General features: G+C 42.5%; 1 protein-coding gene across 2 annotated transcripts in view; it reads left to right on the top strand.

The window, feature by feature from the left end:
- The first annotated feature begins 536 nt into the window (after nucleotides 1-536).
- The window catches only part of LOC138798511 (opsin-VA-like), a 39,173-nt gene continuing 19,464 nt past the window's right edge, over nucleotides 537-20,245 (top strand). For both annotated transcript variants that reach the window (XM_069979007.1, XM_069979008.1), the window contains exons 1-2: nucleotides 537-1,080; nucleotides 4,520-4,730. In XM_069979007.1, coding sequence (XP_069835108.1) covers nucleotides 735-1,080; nucleotides 4,520-4,730 — 557 coding nt within the window. In that variant the 5' untranslated portion in view covers nucleotides 537-734. The remainder of the gene's footprint in view (nucleotides 1,081-4,519; nucleotides 4,731-20,245) is intronic.

The raw sequence follows: 20,245 nt of genomic DNA, 5'->3' as shown, positions 1-20,245 counted from the left end.
CTAAGCAGCAGGAAGGGGGATTCAATACGCCGGTGAAAGGACTTTAATAATCCACTTTAAGGCAGGGTGCACACATCGCATCTGACTGCCGTAATACACTGCCCTTGTTTCCCCGAGGAATCTTAGATTCTTCTTACACCCCCCCCCAGCTTGCATTCCTTGCAATATGTTGCACTGGCACTATCCGGCACTGACAGCATTAACCTTCTCCTGGTATTCATCCTAGGAGGCTACTACCACCCCTGTCATTATCTTGTGTCACTTTTTTTTTTTTGTAAGCAGAGGAGGCTAGGAAACTGGTACACACATTGTGCTGAGGAACCCTGCCTTCTTCTGAGAAGGGAGGGGATTAACTCTTTGCCTCCAATCTGTCAAGGAGGGATCCCAGTGTAATGTTCTACTCCAGACCAGGAATGCCTGGTGAGGTTTTCAGCACTGCTGCTGTCAGATGAAGGGTGGCTGCACACTAGGGGGGCACTGAGGCACGCATGGATCAATGGCACATGTATATAAGGAGGAGTACACAAGATCCAGCATTGGCCGGAGTTCATTGATTCTCTTGGTCATTGCTCCGCTTTCATTTCTTGGTTGACACCTTTATAAGAAAATTAGACAGCAAAATGTCCGGAAGGTTGTCACCCTCTTCTCCAAGATTGCGGAAGACTTCTTCGCATTGGACGACTTGCAGCTGAACTTACGTATACTACTACAGGACTTCTTTGCCCACCGGCAGCATGCCCACCAATGACTCTCTAGAAGCAACGCCGGAGACCTCCACCCAGTGGAACCCATTTCGGGGACCCCTGAAGTCCATCGAGCCCTGGAACTTCCAACTCCTGACGGCTCTCATGTTCCTGATCACCACTTTATCCATAGTTGAGAACTTTATCGTCATCATAGTCACCTTTAAGTTCAAGCAGCTACGGCAGCCCCTGAACTACATCATCGTGAACCTGTCGGTGGCGGACTTCTTGGTGTCCATTGTTGGCGGCAGCATTAGCATCGCCACCAACAGCAGAGGATACTTTTACCTGGGACAGTGGGCTTGCGTGGTGGAAGGATTTGCGGTAACTTTTTTTGGTAAGAAGTTCATATTGTCATTTTTCACTTTAGTTCGGGACCATACAGATGCAGCAGAGCTGAACGTGTCGTGTAGCCATTCTAGGCTGCATTATGTACTTTGCATTTCATCTCTGTACAATATGTGTTGGCGCTATATAAAGATATATTATTAATTATTGATAAGGATGATAATTATCCCTTAAAAAAAAAAAATCAAATCGTAACATAATGTTGCATGGCAATAACAAACTGAGCCCAGCTACATCTGGCAACCTTGGCTCTGCTACATCCTAGTAGTTTAACCCAAGCACGTTTTCTTTTCAACAGGTGAATGTAAAGCGACTCAGCCCAATGTTCATCCTAACATGATATCATTTATTCAGAATGTTCTGTACATGGTTGACTTTTGAGAAGAGGTAAGATCAGATCTGCATACAGACCAGCACCCGGGACTCCAAAGAGCAAGAGCTCAAGTTTGGTTCTGGTACAAGAGAAGGAATCAATGGTGTATAAGGCTATACATAGCCTTTCAGTGTCCCCTAACCTGTGACACTACAGCTGCTGCAAAACTACAACTCCCAGCATGCTCGGCTCAGGGCATGATGGGAGCTGTAGTCACGAATTGGGGAAAATAGGTGCATTAGGTAAAGCACTTACCCATTGTGTCAGCACTGCCCCTCTGTCACAGTTACACCCGTAACCTGTAATCTGTCAGTCAGCATTAACCCTTTAAAATGTATTTTTTTTTCTTCTTGCTTAATATTGAATGCAAATGAGAGACGATGTATAGATTGAAAATAGAAGGGTAGTTAAATAGTTTTATAAGCATACACTTCATAGGCAGGCTGTCATGGACCGGATCACATGACTGTGTACTGGGTGCTGATTGGCTGTAGGATCCAAGTCTGGGGATTTCAAATTTGTTTATATGCAATATAGTGTCATACTATCTATATAAGAGCAGGTGATATGGATATGATATAGAGAAAGTAATGTAAAGGCGCCTTCATGTAACTTTAACTCCTCTGTTACTTGTCTATGGTTTGTGTTAATAATCAGGGTTAGCAGGGTTTCCAGTTACAGCTTATGAAGTCGTGTTAGTTTGCTAGGCTATAACGTTGCTGTACGATTGATGAACCTGGCCTTTAGGACCCCCAATCACTGGCCAGTAATGGCAATGGCTCGGAGGGTTTCTCTGCACCGCAGTATTCCCATTCTGCGCAGGGTTCCGCAGCCAGTCCCATTCACCTGACTGCATGTAAGTCAATGGAGGCTTATATGTTAGCATACTGTATGCCTCCGTTTATATCTGTAATATCAATAAAGCTAATTTTATATATATATATATATATATATATATATATATATATATATATATATATATATATTATGTTTTGTTTTTAGTATTGTTAATTTTTGTTTTTATTATTTTAACTTTAAATATTTATTTGTTTTAGATTTTGGATCTAGTTTTTTCTTTACATATTTTTTTAGTCCCACAAGGGGAATTTATCATGTGATCCTTTGCATAATCTACTGCAGTACAGCTGTCTTGTAGTCTATTATGTTATCCTATTAAAAGAGTTATCCGCCATTCACCAGAATAGAACTAAGTTACAAAACCCACACCCAAACTAAGGAAAAGAGTTGTACAATATCTGGAAGAAAACAGCCATGATTTTCTAAGGCTATGTTCAGATCTCGTATGAGACCGGCCGGGTCACGGAACGACTGGTCTCTGAAAATACCATCCCGGCCAGATGATCTTTAGGGCTGCAGAGTTCTGATGCGGGCCCATCCGTGTGCGCCTGCATCAGAACTCCCCACAGCACACTATGAAGCAAGCATCCGGAGACACTCGCTCCATAGTGTACACTAACAGGGTTTTCTACAGCCGCAGAAAAGTAACATATCAGTTGTTTGCGGCCCTGCTAGAGATCCCTACTATGTGTATACGGTCCGGCCAGGATTCCATAGGCGGCAACGGCACGTATATTTTCGTATAAATCATGGCCGTTGTTATACGAAAATATACATAGTGTGAACATAGCCTAAGCCTGGATAACCCTTTTAAACACTGCTTCTGGCAGTGCCAAATAAAAGAAGTACGATGGCAGATCTATGGGCCATCATTAGGCCTTCAGTTGCCATGACAACCCACTGGAAAGCCCTGGATCCCATTGTGAGGAGCCCATCTTTCTAACTTCCCAGATTTCAAAGCCACTATTTGCCGTGACATCTAAGTGGAAAAATTTCTGGGATCAGAGTTATCTCTGCTTCCAGCCCCTGTGTTAGAGTGTAGACTGTGATATACAGCTGTGACTGCAGCTCCTAAACCCAAATCATGCATTGACTGGTATTTTCCTATGTAACATTATCTTCAATTGCCAATGGGTTAACATATTTACTAATGTTGATCAAATATCTAGAGAATATCTAGGCGTATGGCTTTGTACTATGTTCAGCACTGTTTAAAGGGGTATTACCACTGGGGCTTGGAATCTATATTACATATTGAAAGGTTATACCATCATACATTCTGGATGAATTCCTCTTTTTAAGATCTCTGCGTGCAGTCATTCAATGGGACACTTCATTGCTAAGTAGCAGATAAAAGCTGTCCTGGTCATGTGATGGACAAAGAGATGCCACTGTACATCACAGTACAGTGTCAGCGCTCAGCGTCATACGCACGTGTGTCCATCACATGACCAGGACAGATTATTATCCTCTGGATAGAAACCATCAAGGTACTTTCTAAATGACTGCAAGCAGAGATCTTAACAATCACGAGAAACTGATACAGAAAATAAACAGGAAACATATATAACTTTTACTAAATAATAATAACAACAATAAATAATTATATAATTCTTAATTCTGACTTGAAAAACAGTGATGGTAAGAGGTTAGGGTTATAAGGGGGTATCTGTTATATGTCACACCCCTACGAGCTTTTCTTTAGAGAGGATATATAGTGAGCTTTAAAACAAATCTGTCATCTGCAATTTAAATTCCAAACTGCTATTAGGTCAAGGAGACACATGGTACCTTTCATATATCCAGCTGTGCTTCCAGAATTTCAAAAAATGCTTTTATTCTTACGTTGAAAGCATCAAAGAAGTTTTTCAAAGTCCCTGATCTGCCTCGAGCTGGAATGCATCCTTGCTCCCCCTTCCATCTTCCTTCAACCGTAAACTGAGCCCCAAGTAGAAATAATAATGGGAGAGGAGGCATTCGTGCTTGCAGTAGATCAGGAGCTTGAAAAAGCCTCTCTGGCACTTTGCATTGGAGAAGGAAAGATTTTTTTCACAATCTGGAAGCCCAGTTGGATATATGAAAGGTACCATGTGTCTCCTTGACCCAGCAGCATATAAAGAAAGACCCCCCTCAAGATCATGAATTATTACTTGTAAATGTTCTGAATATTGTCTAATTCTTTTGTTTTGCTTCGCAGGAATTGTAGCTTTGTGGTCCTTGTCCATCTTGGCCTTTGAGAGATACGTGGTGATTTGCCGACCACTTGGAAATCTCCGTCTTCGTGGAAAGCATTCAGCCATTGGTATTCTATTTGTGTGGGTTTTCTCTCTCATTTGGACAATTCCCCCGATCATGGGATGGAGTAGCTACACAACAAGTAAAATTGGAACCACATGTGAACCCAACTGGTAAGAAACCTTGCTTCTTATTTTCTATAATCTTTATCCATTAGCAGGTTGAGGAAGACTTTTTCACCCTGAAAACTGGAGAACTTTTTCTATTGATGGTAAAGTATATCAGCTGTCAAGAGTCGTGTTCAATTGGTAAGGGATGTGTTCATATCAGCGGTATGATGGAGGTGCAGCATGCAATGTTCATTTTTCCATCACACTTAAACAGAACCTTATAAAACCCATTATACATCAGTAGGGTCCATTGACAACACCAGTGCCCATCACATGTCAAATCTAGAACATCAATTCAACATCATTGTTGCCAACTGGGGGGACATGGTTTTGTAGCTTTCTATAATGCATGATATGTAAGAAATAATATGCTGCTGGGGCAGGGGGGGGAGTAGAAAAAATGTTATCCAACAGGGGCCTTTTTTTGAGAAATGCCTGGACATGGGTTGTTTGAAAATAATAATGTATACTTATCTCCCTGGCTTCCCTGCCATTAGCATCTTACCAATCAGTGCAGCCACTTATGGGTTCTAGGGCCGTCCAGCCAATTAGAGATAGGTGGGACACTACTGCAACGTCAGTGGACGCACAGTCTGACCGATTGGTAAGATACCAGCGGCAGTGCTGGAGCCAGGAAGGTAAGTGTACTTTAATATTCTTAAGCAAAGGGTTTGGAACTGGACCTTCTGCCTCAACCAATCACTGGTCATGCTGGTGTCCTGAGTCTGCCAGTGATTGGCTGAGCCTGCAGGTCCTGCTTCTGGCACTTGTCTTGGAAGCAGGAAAAAGACAAAAGATTAGGGGATTGTTCGGAGCCGTATAGGAGCTGCTGGGCTCATTTTAGTGTTGCATTTTGTTATATATATATATATATATATGAAAAAGTTGCACATTTTTGCTCCAATTTTTGGCCAACCCTGTCAACTTTTTCCGCATATTGCAGGAAACGTCTACATTTTTGATCAACTAAGTAATTGTTTAAAGAGTACCTGTCAAAAAAAATAACTTTTGACATGCCAAAAGTTAATGATTGCAGCTGGTGGTCCCAGTGCTGAGACCCACTACGATCAGGAGATATAGTCAGAGGGTGAGAAATCCCTGCTTGTTAATTCTGACACTTTAGCCTTATTAGAGTTTATGAGGCTACAATGTCGGAATTAGCTTTTGGCTAGGGAGTGGATTGCACTGCTGCAGTGCTCTGCCTCCGATTATACAGTATCTCTTGATCACAACAGGTCTCAGCAGTGAAACCTGCTGTGATCAATAACTTTTAACATGCCTGATAACATGTCAAAGTTTATTTTTTTAATAATAAAGATTTTAAGTTTAAGTTTTAAGTTATTTTTTTATTATTTTTGAGCTGCTGGATTCATTACTGAACATGATAGAACCTGGGAAGAGAAAAAGTGGTAGGAGGCCAGTATTAGCCATGTGTGGTCATAAATATGCAGAACCTAGTCCTGAAATACCTCCACTACAGGTACTGCCAGAACAGAGGAAACTCATCAATAATGGACAGCCTGCTCTGTCATAAAAAGTTAAAGAGTTACAAAGTGTTGAGGAACTACTGTATAATATAGTATCCAACCTTCAACTAAAAGTTTCATTTAAAGGGTTTAACAAGAATATTGCATTAACCGTTTAGGAATTACAGACTTTTTTTTTTCACATAATCCCCGCATCTTAACGGGCTCAAGAGTAATCGGACAAACTAACAGAAATATAAATATAAGGATCATTTTTAATATCTGGCTGAATTCTTTGCCGCCAGTGTCTGCCTGGGGTCCGGACCACATGGACAATACCGGACCTGTACTACTGATGTCTTCAGTTGCTTCTTGTTTGTGGGTCCTTCTGCCTTCAGTTTTGTCTTCAGCATGCTCCATACTATACTGACCACCAATACCCCCAGGTCCTTCTTAATAGCAGTTTAACACACTCTTTTACTATTTAGTACATAGTGATACATTCTATTTCTTGTATCTGTCACCAAGATGCACAACAGAAGAAGAAGGCGGCACTGCATTTGAATAAAAAATGTTTGGGTTTTTTTTCACCCATCATGTGCAACGTTTCAATGCAACCATAGGATTTTTCTCAATCCCATAGTGGGATTGAAACATTGCACATGATGGGTGAATAAAAAAACAAACAAACACTTTTTATTCAACTTTATTCTGGAGTGCCACTTTCTTAATATGTTATGCATCTTTAAGGAGCTTGAGAGTCAGGCTACCTTGAGGTTATGCACCCAACTGAGCTACAAGCATACACAGTGCCATTTAGCATCTTGTTTGGATATGTCATTAAGATGGTCACTCTTGTTTCAACCAACTGCCCTCCATGTGATAGCCAATGTACATCTCTTCATTTACCAAAACAGCTATTGGTCCCTGGGTGTTTTACTTTCCTGTGATCTGCTGTCCACTGCCTATTGTCAGGGGAAATCTGTCTCTGGTAACAGCCAGATCAGGACAATTTACAGGAAGTGGGGACAGGACGTAGTATGGGCTATGTGCAGATGAGACAGGTGAAAGAGCACGAGAAAGCCTGGACTCTACTTCAAGGGTAAATCAAGGTTTCCCTCTTATCTTTTAACACGCATATAGCTCACAAAGCTCCCTTGTATATTTACTCTTATATGACCACAGTGCTGCAGTCTCCCCCTGCCCTCTCCCTTTAGTTTCTTAGCAGTAGCTCAGTGCATAGTGTAACCCTTTCTTTGCTGTCAAACTTTTTTTTTAAGTGTCAGGGACCCTTTAAAGAGATTCTTTATTTAAGATACTGACATGGGGTCTGATTATCTAATATACACCCTGTCCTGATTCTGCTGTCCGATCTTGTAGGAAAGAGCGTCTTCAATGTCTCTTCCAGACATCCTCTCACTCTGTATGATACATTTGTATGTGAAAGAAAAGTTGTGCAGGAGCTTTATATACATAGCTATCTTCCCTAGTGGTTTTACTGTATTCATTGCTTATTACTGTATCAGTACCACTCACCACGGACTATCAAAATGCCATTCAAAAAAGTTACTAAAGACCAGAGCGGAGCTGCTTGCAGAACATTTCCTAAGAGGTGATTACATATGACAGCGGCTGAATGTAGCCGCATTATATGGATATTATAGGATATAATGGTTCTGTCACCGGAACATCATTGGAGTTCAGCGAAGAAGCTTAAACTATTTTATGATGGATCGTCTAAGGTTTTTTTTCTTTATTTAATCTCCTTAAGATCTCCGACCTGTCTACTTTCCAAAACTTTAGAAATCCATTATTGCTTTCCTTATGTTTTCTGTTTAAAGTTTGTTTCCAAGTAATATCAGTCTCTGTCAAGATTCACTATTAACAATGTCAAAGTAAAAAATTTAGTCGGATGTTAGTCACCAAGTATATTGGATATGTAAAAGAATTGGAACCAACATACAACGGGGTGACTTGAGGAGAAAGGAACCTCTACAGAATCAAAATGAAAGATACAGTGTTGTACCGTTCAGTAACGGTTCCCAATACTGTATCCCCTTGCAAACACACTATATGTGCAACTTCTGGGGTTGTACAAGAGTGCAGTAAAAAGAAGGGGATGCACTGTCACCCAAAAAGCAGCGCTGGCTTATAGTTAAGTTGGGGTTACCATATAATACTAAAGCTTTTTTGGGTTTGACATGCTGGGACATGTCATAGTACGGATGCAAAAATGCATCTATTTTACACTAGTGTGAACTCAGCCTTAAAGATGTTCTTTCAAACAACTTTCTCCTATTTAATGTAATTCCTAACGTATTTGTAAATCACTTAATTTACTAAAAATGACTCCTTACCCCAGAAATAGTCTTATTCAGTAGATGTATTTTCCTGTTTTTGTCCACTGCCTGTTGTTAGGGGGAATCTGTCTCTGGTAATGGCTAGATCAGGACAAATTACATGAAGTGGGGGAAAGTTACCATGTTCTCTGTTTTGTAAAGCCTGAGAAAGCCTCGACTGTGTACATGTAAGATGAGCCTGTCTGCCTGCTGAAGATGATCCACACTGTTCCTCATAGGTAAATCAAGGCTTCACTTTCATCTCTTACCACCTGCAGAGCGAAAGGCAGTTGTCCCATCTGTAAATACTAGATAGTATACAGCATTTGATTAGAAGTTGAATGTAGCCCTAGAGGGTCCTGGAAAACATGAATACAGCATATGGCCTATGGCTGTATCCATGTTTTCCAGGCAGTCTTAGGGCTGCATCTAACTTATTCAGCAACACTTAATCAAATGCTGCCCGATCGGGGTTTGCTAATTTCTAGAAAATACCAGTGTGCCATGCAAACCCAGTGCACCAGTAACCCTTTCTCCACATAACATCTAGTTCTGTAATGAGCAAATTATCAGCTCAGCACAGGGCCAGCTTGTTAGGTACTGTGCACTTTCACCAGAACTATGTGATGGTGAAGCAAAGAGTGATATGTACTGTGCTGTGACTGACAAGATAGGTAATGGAGGAAGTCCTGTGTGTACTACTGGTTTCACCGCTTGAAATAGCTGTGCAGGGGGCTCAATGATTCCAATGAGACTACTAAAATCACTTTGTCAAGGCACTGAAGGGTTAATCTATCAAAATCATGCAGGTTTAAAAAAAAACAAAAAACTTTTAGAACGACTGCTACGCTTTCATTAGTTTTTATTCACCCACAGCTAGCAGAGATGTTGAAACATGATGGGGGAGAGTTATCAGAATTGGTGCAGAGGATACTAGGAGAAGCCAGTTGGTATTTTTCGCCATCTCTTCTTGGGGTAAATACTCGGATTCATTCTTCATTATTAGGTTCTGTTTACATATCATTTTTCTATTAACTTCCTTTAACTTTATGACATTTCTAAAAATGTGGATTTAACATTTACAGCCGGAAATAATGGAGACTGATAACTGAGAACATGTTCTGCGATGCGCTCTACTGGATATCCGAAAGCAGCTTTCCTGCTCTGTTGCTGCGTTCACGTCTCCGGTAATTACTGGAAATATAAAATTCCAGTCTAGTAACTGGGTAAAAGACCGAGACAGTGATCCTCATACACGCAGCGTGAGCCCCTCTAAGCAAGAAAGACACAATACAACGCTACTCATTCTGCCCTGTATTGTTTCTTTAAAGTGTACCTATCAGAAAAAAAACTTTGGTCGTATCAAGGAGACATGTCAAAGGTTTTTGACTATTCAGACCATGATCGATCAGTAGAGAGAGCTGCCGCACATTTCTCTCCCTGCTGTGTCTGTGAGGAGGCAGCTCCATATACATTCACACTATACGTCTGTTTCGATGATCTCGGCCTTCTTCTGGCTAATTCTCTTGATCGGTCATACCCAAATGTTTGACATGTCTCTCTGACATACCATACAATTTGGGTCCAACAGCACTTGGTATAAAATCCAATAAGCCTTGCAGGAATTAGATGGTGGATGCATGCCAGAAGGTCTCCAATACCAGTCAAGAGGCCGTGGTACATAAATCATGAAGTAATACCACAGGATCTGATAGTGGGCAACTCAGTGAATTTTATTCATAAAGCAGGAAAGGATATGCACAATAGCTCTCACACCTCTTGAGTAGAGATGATTGAACATGGTAAATTCTTAGGTTCTATTACCTAGGCTGAATCCCGGAATTTCAGGCGGTACCCGGTCTGTCTCCTCCTTCCCCACGGACCAGGGAATCAAGTGCGGAAAGTTCAACAAGGTTCGAGTTCTATAGAACTTAAGATTTTCCAATGTTTGATCATCTCTACTCTTGAGCAAAGAGATGTCCCCTCAAGTCAAGTCTCACTCAGTCAAGGAGCCTTAGAACATTGACTGGCGTTTTTATGCCAAGCCAAACTATCTCTCCAAAAGGAAAGATCTCCCATCTGTAGACAACTGTTTCAGGGTTTAGCCCCTCATCAGTGCAGAGCAGGGTGTTGGCTGGCTAGTGAGTGGTCTATCGGTCAAAGGGGTAGTGACTCTCCTCAAGGAGAGCCCGCCATAAAGACGTGTGGAGATTTACAGACCATTGCTGCTCCACTGAGAATTCTGGGAAGAAAGGATATGCAAAATAGCTCTCACGCCTCTTGAGCAAAGAGATGTCCCCTCAAGTCAAGTCTCGCTAAGTCAAGGAGCCTTAGAACATTGATTAGGGATTTTATTCCAAGCCAAACTATCTCTCCAAAAGATTTCTCATCTGCATACAGCTGTAAGAGGTGTGAGAGCCATTTTGTATATCCTTTCTTCCCAGAATTCTCAGTGGAGCAGCAATGGTCTGTAGGTCTCCACGCATCATTATGATGGCCTCTCCTTAAAGAGAATCACTACCCCTTTGACACATTCATAAAGCAACATACACAGGGACAACTTTTCAACCCAACAGGGTCTTTGTCAAGCCTATAGGCTTGATGAAGGCCCTGTTGGCCCGAAACGTTGCTCCTGTGTATAAGTTCTATACTACCGGATGCAGTCGGATTACTTCACGATTTACTTCTCTCTGACGTGTCAAAAGTTTGTTATCGTGACTGTGCCTCTTTAAAGTTCACCCTTCAATAAATAGGTTCAACAAATTTATTGATACCTAAATTCTGTTCCCTGCCAATACAATGGACTGATCAGCACAATGTCCAGTCTCCTCAGCCTTGAGCCTTGACAGGACCGGTATGGGTAATCCTCTCGTGTCACATAGTCTGCACAGGAAGGGGCACAAAGTAAAAATTTTCATCAGCAAGTAGGATCTCATCTAAAGATCTTTGTCAACACCTGGAAGGAGCATTTCAACTCCTATTACCTTATAATGCTCTTATCCCTAAGAGGCCCAAGGATATGATGTATAAAATACAGAATTCAGCAGAAAGATTAAAAAATCTAAAATCCAATTCACATGTAATAATTGTTAAATTACTATGATTTACTTATTTCTAAGTGATCTGAATAATAACTGCATGGTATCCCATTAGGGTGACCATACACCTTCAATAGCTGTCATCCAACTAGTATCTCTCCAGGTACTCGTATGCACGTGAATGATCAGCTCAGCCTACATTCATGTGTTGTTAATGGGGGGTACTAACAGATTTCTCTGGTGGTGGCTTATTATCCTGAGAACAAAAGGATCGGGCAGGTAAAATCCAACATGCCCTATCCTTCTCTTTATAACAGCAACATTATCTATTTTGGAAGAATCATGAGGCCCCTATTAACATAAGATAGTAGGCTGGTCCCACTGACCACTGGGATTGACATTAGTTTTACAGTTATCACCAATTATGTGGTTTGGTGTTAAATCTTTGTGGCTTGAATTTACTTGAACCAAAACAGTCACAACCGTTATGCTGCCCGAACCATTAGCCATCTGGGAGGACCGCTGTGGCTTCTCCCTGCCCCATTTGATTGATAGAGCTCTACCTGTTTGAGTATAGTGAGAGATCTATTAGGGCTGACAAGATGGAAAAGTCTTTAGGCACTACACTGAGGACTTGGGACTTAGGCAGCATGAAAGTGATGACAGGTTTCCTTTAAAGGGAATCTGTCACCATGAAAATGCTATATACTCTATCAGCATTATGTTATAGAGCAGGGGTACTCAACAACTTTTAGTGAAGGTCCACTTACCGGGGTCTATTGTCAGGTGAAGGTCCGAGCTGAACATCAGTAGGAAACATGTTTTGTTACTTTGTCACAAACGTTCAACTATTTACATACAGAATTGCTGCTTATTAGCGGGAAAACTGGCATTTTTTTCTCTCTCACCAGGCCTTTGATATTAGGTACAAAGGGGGTGACTGCCCTGGTAGTATATAGCCCCCCCTGTTGCTCCCCCAGTAGTGTATAGCCCCCCCTGTGCGCTCTCCCTCAGTAGTATATAGCCCCCTGTTGCTCCCCCAGTAGTATATAGCCCCCCTGTGCGCTCTCCCCCTGTAGTATATAGCCCCCTGTGAGCTCCCCCCAGTAGTATATAGCCTCCCCGTGCGCTCTCCCTCTGTAGAATACAGCCCCCTGTGAGCTCCCCCCAGTAGTATATAGCCCCCCTGTGCGCTCTCCCCCTGTAGTATATAGCCCCCTGTGCGCTGTCCCCCAGTAGTATATAGCCCCCTGTGAGCTCCCCCCAGTAGTATATAGCCCCCCTGTGCTCTCCCCCTGTAGTATATAGCCCCCTGTGAGCTCCCCCCAGTAGTATATAGCCCCCGTGAGCTCCCCCCAAGTAGTATATAGCCCCCCTGTGAGCTCCCCCCTGTAGTATATAGCCCCCTGTGAGCTCCCCCTGTAGTATATAGCCCCCCCGTGCGCTGTCCCCCTGTAGTATATAGCCCCCTGTGAGCTCCCCCCAGTAGTATATAGCGCCCCTGTGCTCTCCCCCCAGTAGTATATAGCCCCCTGTGAGGTCCCCCCCAGTAGTATATAGCCCCCCTTGTGCTTTCCCCCTGTAGTATATAGCCCCTGTGAGGTCCCCCCTGTAGTATATAACCCCCTGTGCGCTCCCCCCAGTAGTATATAGCCCCCTCAGTAGTATATAGCCCCCTGTGAGGTCCCCCCTGTAGTATATAGCCCCCTGTGCGCTCCCCCCAGTAGTATATAGCCCCCTCAGTAGTATATAGCCCCCTGTGCGCTCCCCCCAGTAGTATATAGCCCCCTCAGTAGTATATAGCCCCTGTGAGGTCCCCCCTGTAGTATATAACCCCCTGTGCGCTCCCCCCAGTAGTATATAGCCCCCTCAGTAGTATATAGCCCCCTGTGAGGTCCCCCCTGTAGTATATAGTCCACCTGTGCGCTCTCCCCTTGTAGATGCCCCCCAGACAGAAAAAAAAAATAACAAAAACAACTCACCTAGCACCTCGTTCCCCGCTGCGGCTGTCTTCTTCTCTTCCCGTCGGTCCGGCCCCCGGCTGATACGCGCTCTGTAGGGATGTCCCGGGGATTCCCCAGCAGAGCGCGCATCAGTGACCTCAGCGTACGCCGCCGGCCTGCACTTCCGGGAAGGACAGGCTGGCAACGTACACTGAGGTCTGTGGTGCGCGCTCTGCTGGGGAATCCCCGGGACATCCCCAGAGAGCGGGTATCAGCCGGGGGCCGGACCGAAACTGCCCCCAGCCCCACAGGCGTACTGACATCTAAGGACAGTACGCCTATGGGGCGGGAGGCAGTGCGGTGGGGAGCGGGACGGACCGGATCCGGGGCGGTTAGGAGGTCTGACCAGGGGTCCGGACAGCTGGCCTCCGCGGTCCGGGTTCGGACCGCGGTCCGCCAGTTGAGGACCCCTGTTATAGAGTAATAAATAATGAGGTGATTGATGTATAACTTTGTAGGAAATGAACTAGTAAAACTTCTCTATGCTTTAAGTGTACCTTTTGTTATAACTTTCAAAATCTAAATCAACAGTAGATGGGATATAAAACAAGTTTGCAATATACATTCAATATTTTTGTTGTTATGCTGTAAAATAAAGCTGAACTTACCAGAAATCCAGGTTCAGTCTCCAGAAGTCACGGCACATTGTGTCTATCATTTACATAACTTCCTCCTCTCTGTGAGCGCTCAGATGGCCTGGGATATACAGGACTTCCTGTTTTCTGACGGTTTCCTGTTTTTTGAGAAAAAAAGATTTAGAAAACAGGAAGTGCTGTGTTTTCCATGATAACTAAAAAAATAATGAATGTGAATTGCAAACTTGCTTTTTATCACATCTACTGTTGATTTAGATTTTGAAAGTTCTAATGACAGTGACACTTTGGGAGTCCAGTGGGCAATGTCGCTCAATTGTAAGACCACTCTCGACTCCTAGGCATGGAAGGATCATAGATATCAAGGTTAATGAGAAGGTACACAAAGACATATATCAATCTGCTCAGCTCTTTCTAGTCTATAACATGATGCCAATAGATTAGATAGCATTTTCATGGTGTCAGATTCCCTATAATGGGCAGAAAGAATACTCCTAAATCACTCTGCTTGATCGTAGAGGGAACTGTAGGGCCATACTGTTATCTTTATTCTCTTCCTGCACTCATCCATATGATCATTGCATAAAGGACAATACAGAAGTCCGGAGGCAGGAGTTATCAATGGACCCAGGGTATTGGCTTCCGTCAGGGTTCTTAAAGGGGTATTCTGCTCAAAAATAACTTTTCATATATTGCTGCCCATGGGAAGAGCATAACAAACAGGATACTCTCATCATTCTGCACTCGCCTGGTGTCCCCGTATGTCATCTTCAGGTCCCCGGCTGAGCAATCCCACCTCCAGAAACAGACTTGTCTGGGGGTGACAGCCCATTCAGCCAATCACTGGTCGCAGCGCTTTTCCATCTCAGCCAGTAATTAGCTGAGGGGGCTTTCACCCTCAGATAAGTGGAGGTGAAATCGCTCATCCGGGGACCCGAAGATGACGTAAGAAGGCACCAGCAAATTGTGGAAAGGTAAAGAAACACTGTTTGTTATGTTATCCCTAAGAGAACCAACATATGAAAAGTTTTCTTTTGAGCAGAATATCCCTTTAAGGGGAAAATCTGTGTTAGTGTGGTTAAGGGGAACTGCTACAACTCCCATAACTACCCTTAAAATATGTTCACACTGAGTAAAATAGGCGGAATTCCACGGCCGAGCGCACGCTCTCCCATAGAGATGCTATGACACACTGAGGCTGGCGGAATTCCGCCTATTTAACTCCCCCTTATAGCTTACCCTTATTACAGATGGGATAACAGTGTAAGATGACAGCATTGTATAGATAAGAATGAGCATGTTACAGGTCACAGAGCATGCCTAGAAATCTCTCCCATAGTAGTGAATAGGGTCTGGGACAGACTATTGTGTCCATGCTGTAAAGTATTTCTTTAAGTTCTGATATAAATGGCTAAAGCAAGATGGCATAATAATGTACAAAATGAAAAATGATATAAAAAAAATGATATCATCCTAAATGGCAAATTTGTTGCATGAAACAATGCAACTATACGATATATGGCTATACTATTATTATTATTATTATACCATTAGATTAAAGGAAACTGAAACGGTGGAGAGATTTGCAAAGTCTCACCTTATTCATACCTTATGATGCCCTTGGTTGGATTGGACCTGCCAGATTGTGGGGCGAGTAAACTGCTGCAGCACCCCTCCCACCATTTATTCCTAGTGAAACGGTTGTTTCTGTTAAAATGGATGGGATAGAGGCCTCCATCCTTACGGAACGTAAAGTAGAAAAAAATATTATCGTCTAGGTCCCTTTAATCCTTACACTACAACCTAAAGTCCAAACCAAGATCAAACAAACTTTCCAGGATGCAAGGTGATTTAAGGTGAATGTACCATCAGATACATCACTTTGGGTTTTTTACATGAATGCATTGGCACTGGGATGCCAGGGGCGTGGTCTATTTTTTTTAACTGCCGCCCAATTCCCGCACCCAGCGCCGGTCTATTCCTTGGCGCTGGCCCAGTATGAGGCACCGGCTCCCAGTGTGATGATCTCCCTTCTGTGATGCAGCTCCAATAGAATCAATGGCATCCTGTACCGATTCATTCATGTAGAAAACCAAAAACAAAGCAATGTACCTGATGGTACATTCCTTTAAGGAAGCTACCTAGTGTTATTATAATCTTACCATTAGTAAATTCAGCCTTGATGTAGGCCTTTCTAAAGTTATCCTGCCCTAACTTAACTTTTCATAGAATCACCTATTATCTATATATTAATGATGACTTTTGACTCACTTTATAGTATTCATGTATCTACATGTCACCTGACTAAATTGGTCCTTGTGTGCCCTTATAGAGGAATATCTATCTATCTATCTATCTATCTATCTATCCTGGATTTATACAGACCTAAAACGTCCCTGTGCCCAATATGAGACCAGTACTATAAAGAGTAACTGGTACTGATTTTGTATTCGGCCTATAACAAGTGTGAAACGCGTAGGCTTACGGCCAGTTAAAGCATGGAAATGCAGATTGTGCTCAGTCACTGCTGAATAATTATACTTGTAGGTTACAGCAGCAGAATATTAGTGAGCAGCGCTGCCTCTATGTGTTAGATGAATGCTGAACACGAGGAAGCGAATCATCCAGGAATTCTGCAGATCTGGGAAGGAATAGTATCGGAGAGGAGGAGGAGAAGTGTTAGAACAAGAGGTCATGCTCTGAGGCTGGAGATGAAAGTCTCCTGGGGAATGGGCTATAGTGCTGCTCCATGAATATACTCCTGCTGTCAGGTGGATGGAATAAGTGTGATGCTATCCACAACATAACAACTTGGCTAGATCCCCAGTCTTATAGAGAAAATGAGCAGATTAGGAGAGACAGTTGTAGTGATCTATGGCTAGGTTACAATGGAATTGCTGAGCGCTGCTCTATGGGAACTCCACTGTAATGGCCGCTATTAGGTGGATTTTGTTATAGTTGGGGAAGTCTGACTATTGTATTCTGCACACTTCTATTTGACTCCCAGAGGGAAAAAAGGCTGAAATCCTTTTAGGTTTAATAGATGGATTAGCTTAATGTGCTGCTATATTTTACCCTTTCACTGCTAGATGCAAGGTGCTCTTTTTTAGATATAATTTGGGGCTTGAGAAAATGAGTGTTTACTGCAACCTGCTAAGCTGGCATTGCAGTATTCCATATAGATATCAATGTAGGTCATGGGGTCACAGCCATATAGAGAAAGATTCCAGCAGTCCTTATAGTCCTTAAGTTATATAGATCTGAAATTTACTTCAATTTAAAAAATCTCAAGTCTTCCAGTACTTATCAGCTGCTGTATGTTCTGCAGGAAATGATGTTTCTTTTTCAGTCTGACACAGTGCTCTCTGCTGACAACAGGAACTGTCCAGAGCAAGACAGGTTTTCTATGGGGATTTGCTTCTGCTCTGGACAGTTCCTGATATGGACTGAGGTGGCAGCAGAGAGCACTGTGTCAGACTGGAAAGAATACACCACTTCCTGCAGGACATACAGCAGCTGATAAGTACTTGAGATTTTTAAATAAAAGTAATTTACAAATCTATATAACTTTCTGAATCCAATTGATTTGAAAGAAAGATTTTCGCTGGACAACCCCTTTAAAAGTATTTCATCTTTAGTTAATCAGTCCACAGACAATACAGGCGCTTGCATGGTACAGACTGCAGACGTGTTTCAAGGTAAGATCTTCTTCATCACAGTGATCAAGAGGTTGTTACCTTGAAACATGTCTGTCGTCTGTCGACCTATTAGTGCCGTGCAGTGCCCAGAGTTATACCTGTTTATACCTTCCTCTTTCTGCATACAATTAAGTTTTAAAAGTTTTACGAGTTTATAAAACTATAGAAATAAATGGCACCGGCGACCCCGCGCTCACAGGACTGAAGGCGTAATTGGGTCCCATCTGTTTGGTGTATTTTTTCGTGGATATATTAGGATGGAAGTTTAGTCTATTACACTGGGGAATGGGAAAGCTTAGAAATGAGAAAAAAAAGAGAGAGTTTTAGTTTCTTATGATCACTTTGGATGTCTGCCAGGAAGAAGTACATGGTAAGTTATTTGATAAAATTAGTATAATGGTGCAAATTACATCAATTTAAAGCTGCATTACCCACAAGGCATCCTGACAGGATGTATGTGCAAGATGATGGACTGGAATAGAAACCTTCAAGAAATGATGGGACACTCTAAACGATTGAAAATGCGAGATTTCTACCGTTCCTTAAGAGGCTGTGGGTTTCTATTGAATGTAATATAGGAACGTTCAGTCTAACCTTTGTGTTCTGCATCTATGTTCTTCCCTCCTACCTACAGTATTGTGCCTGCTTGTGGGTTATGCCTGATGTTATACAAGGCTGAGCTTACACGTGGTGTATTTGCACAACTGGAGGATGCTCGGGTCCCAGGGGCAGATTAACTTTACCATAGCCCCAGGCTCTTTACCAAGTGTGGGCCCCCCTCCACCCTACTGTACATAGCATAGTGTTCGTAGTACAGGATAGATAATGTCATGCTGCCCTGATCTGTGGAAAATTGCGGTAAAAAGCATAAATTTTTTGCAAATCAGGGCAGAACTGTAGCCAGGGATTATACTGCACTGAAAGTTTAAGTCTGTTTGGGTGGCCATGGGCCCCCCAAGAGCTCAAGGCCCCGGGCTACCGCACAAAAAGGACCTATTATAATCCGCTTCTGTCTGGATGGATGACATGGATACAGCCACCGGGATTCAGAACGATTGGACTAGTGGGGGAAAAAACTGCATTGGATTGCATATATAGTGGGGGAATGAGATCCACATAGAGAGGCACATTCTGATGGTTTCCATATCTGCCGTACACTCTCGTGGATATTCACAAAGGAGTTTACCATTTTCAGAGTAGCCGGGGTGAAATCCATAGTGAATCCGACATGGGTTAATGTCAAAAAAATTCTGCCATGAGTGACCTTACTCTAAGTCCTTAATCACACCTTCAGTAGTTTCTCAGGATCGTATAGTATGTCCACAATCGTCATCCACAATCCGCAAAAGAAAAAGTGCATACGTAACAAAAAATGGGAAGGTGAGTTAAATTAAGGTGTACCGTATTTTTTCTCGTTCAAATTTTTTATTGAATTTTACAAAAGTACATCTTTATCATCAATAATGCAACATAGAGATGATCCGTATTTTTTGTGGACGCTATAGACTTTTCTATAGACTTGGGGAACCGTAACATTCAGGAAATTAACGGAACGTGTAAATAAGATCTAAGAGCTGTGCTATATGCTGTAAACAATGTCTCCCCCTCCTTTCCTTCCCCTCTCACAAAGAGGGGGATGCAGCTGCAAGTTCTTGTTGCCCCTCGTCTTATGATTACTGTATTCTTCTAAATGGATTTGTTGGGTTGGCTTATCAAGTGTTTTGTGAACATAAAGATTTATCAAACATGATGTAAAGTGAAACTGTCTCAGTTGCCCCTAGCAACCAATCAGATTCCACCTTTCATTCCTCACAGACTCTTCGGAAAATGAAAGGTGGAATCTGATTGGTTGCTAGGGGCAACTGAGCCAGTTTCACTTTACACCATGTTTGATAAATCTTCCCCACAGCTCTCAGCCCCGTATTGCCGGACTGCATCATCCACTATAGATAATGTGCTGCATATTGTTATACATGTAACTGAGTAATAACTGGATATGTTCTGAACCTCCCTCTAGTGGCGCCGGTAGCGATCAGCTTGTAATCTATGTCAGGGGATTTGGAGCTCAGTGCTATAAAGACAGAGCTTTGACCACTATAAAGATATATTAAAATATTAATCAGAAGAGAATGTTGGATCTAAAAACGTCAAGATAATAAAATATGGAGATTTACTTTAAGGCTAAGGCTTCATAGAGACTTTTTGTAGCAAGCTCCAGCTTCAGTCTACAGCAGTATTCCTCAACCTGTCGCTCTCCAGCTTTTGCATAACCACAAATCCCATCATGTCCAACTAAGGGCTATCAGGTCATGATGGGAGTTGTAGTTTAGCCTGGGAAATACTGGTCTACAGGAATCCTTTGAGACGGAATTAATGCTGTA

The sequence above is a fragment of the Dendropsophus ebraccatus genome, chromosome 8 (genome assembly GCF_027789765.1).
Source record: "Dendropsophus ebraccatus isolate aDenEbr1 chromosome 8, aDenEbr1.pat, whole genome shotgun sequence".
NCBI lineage: Eukaryota > Metazoa > Chordata > Amphibia > Anura > Hylidae > Dendropsophus > Dendropsophus ebraccatus.
The sequence above is the reverse complement of the archived record's forward strand: the minus strand, read 5'-3'. Positions and strand labels throughout refer to the sequence as shown.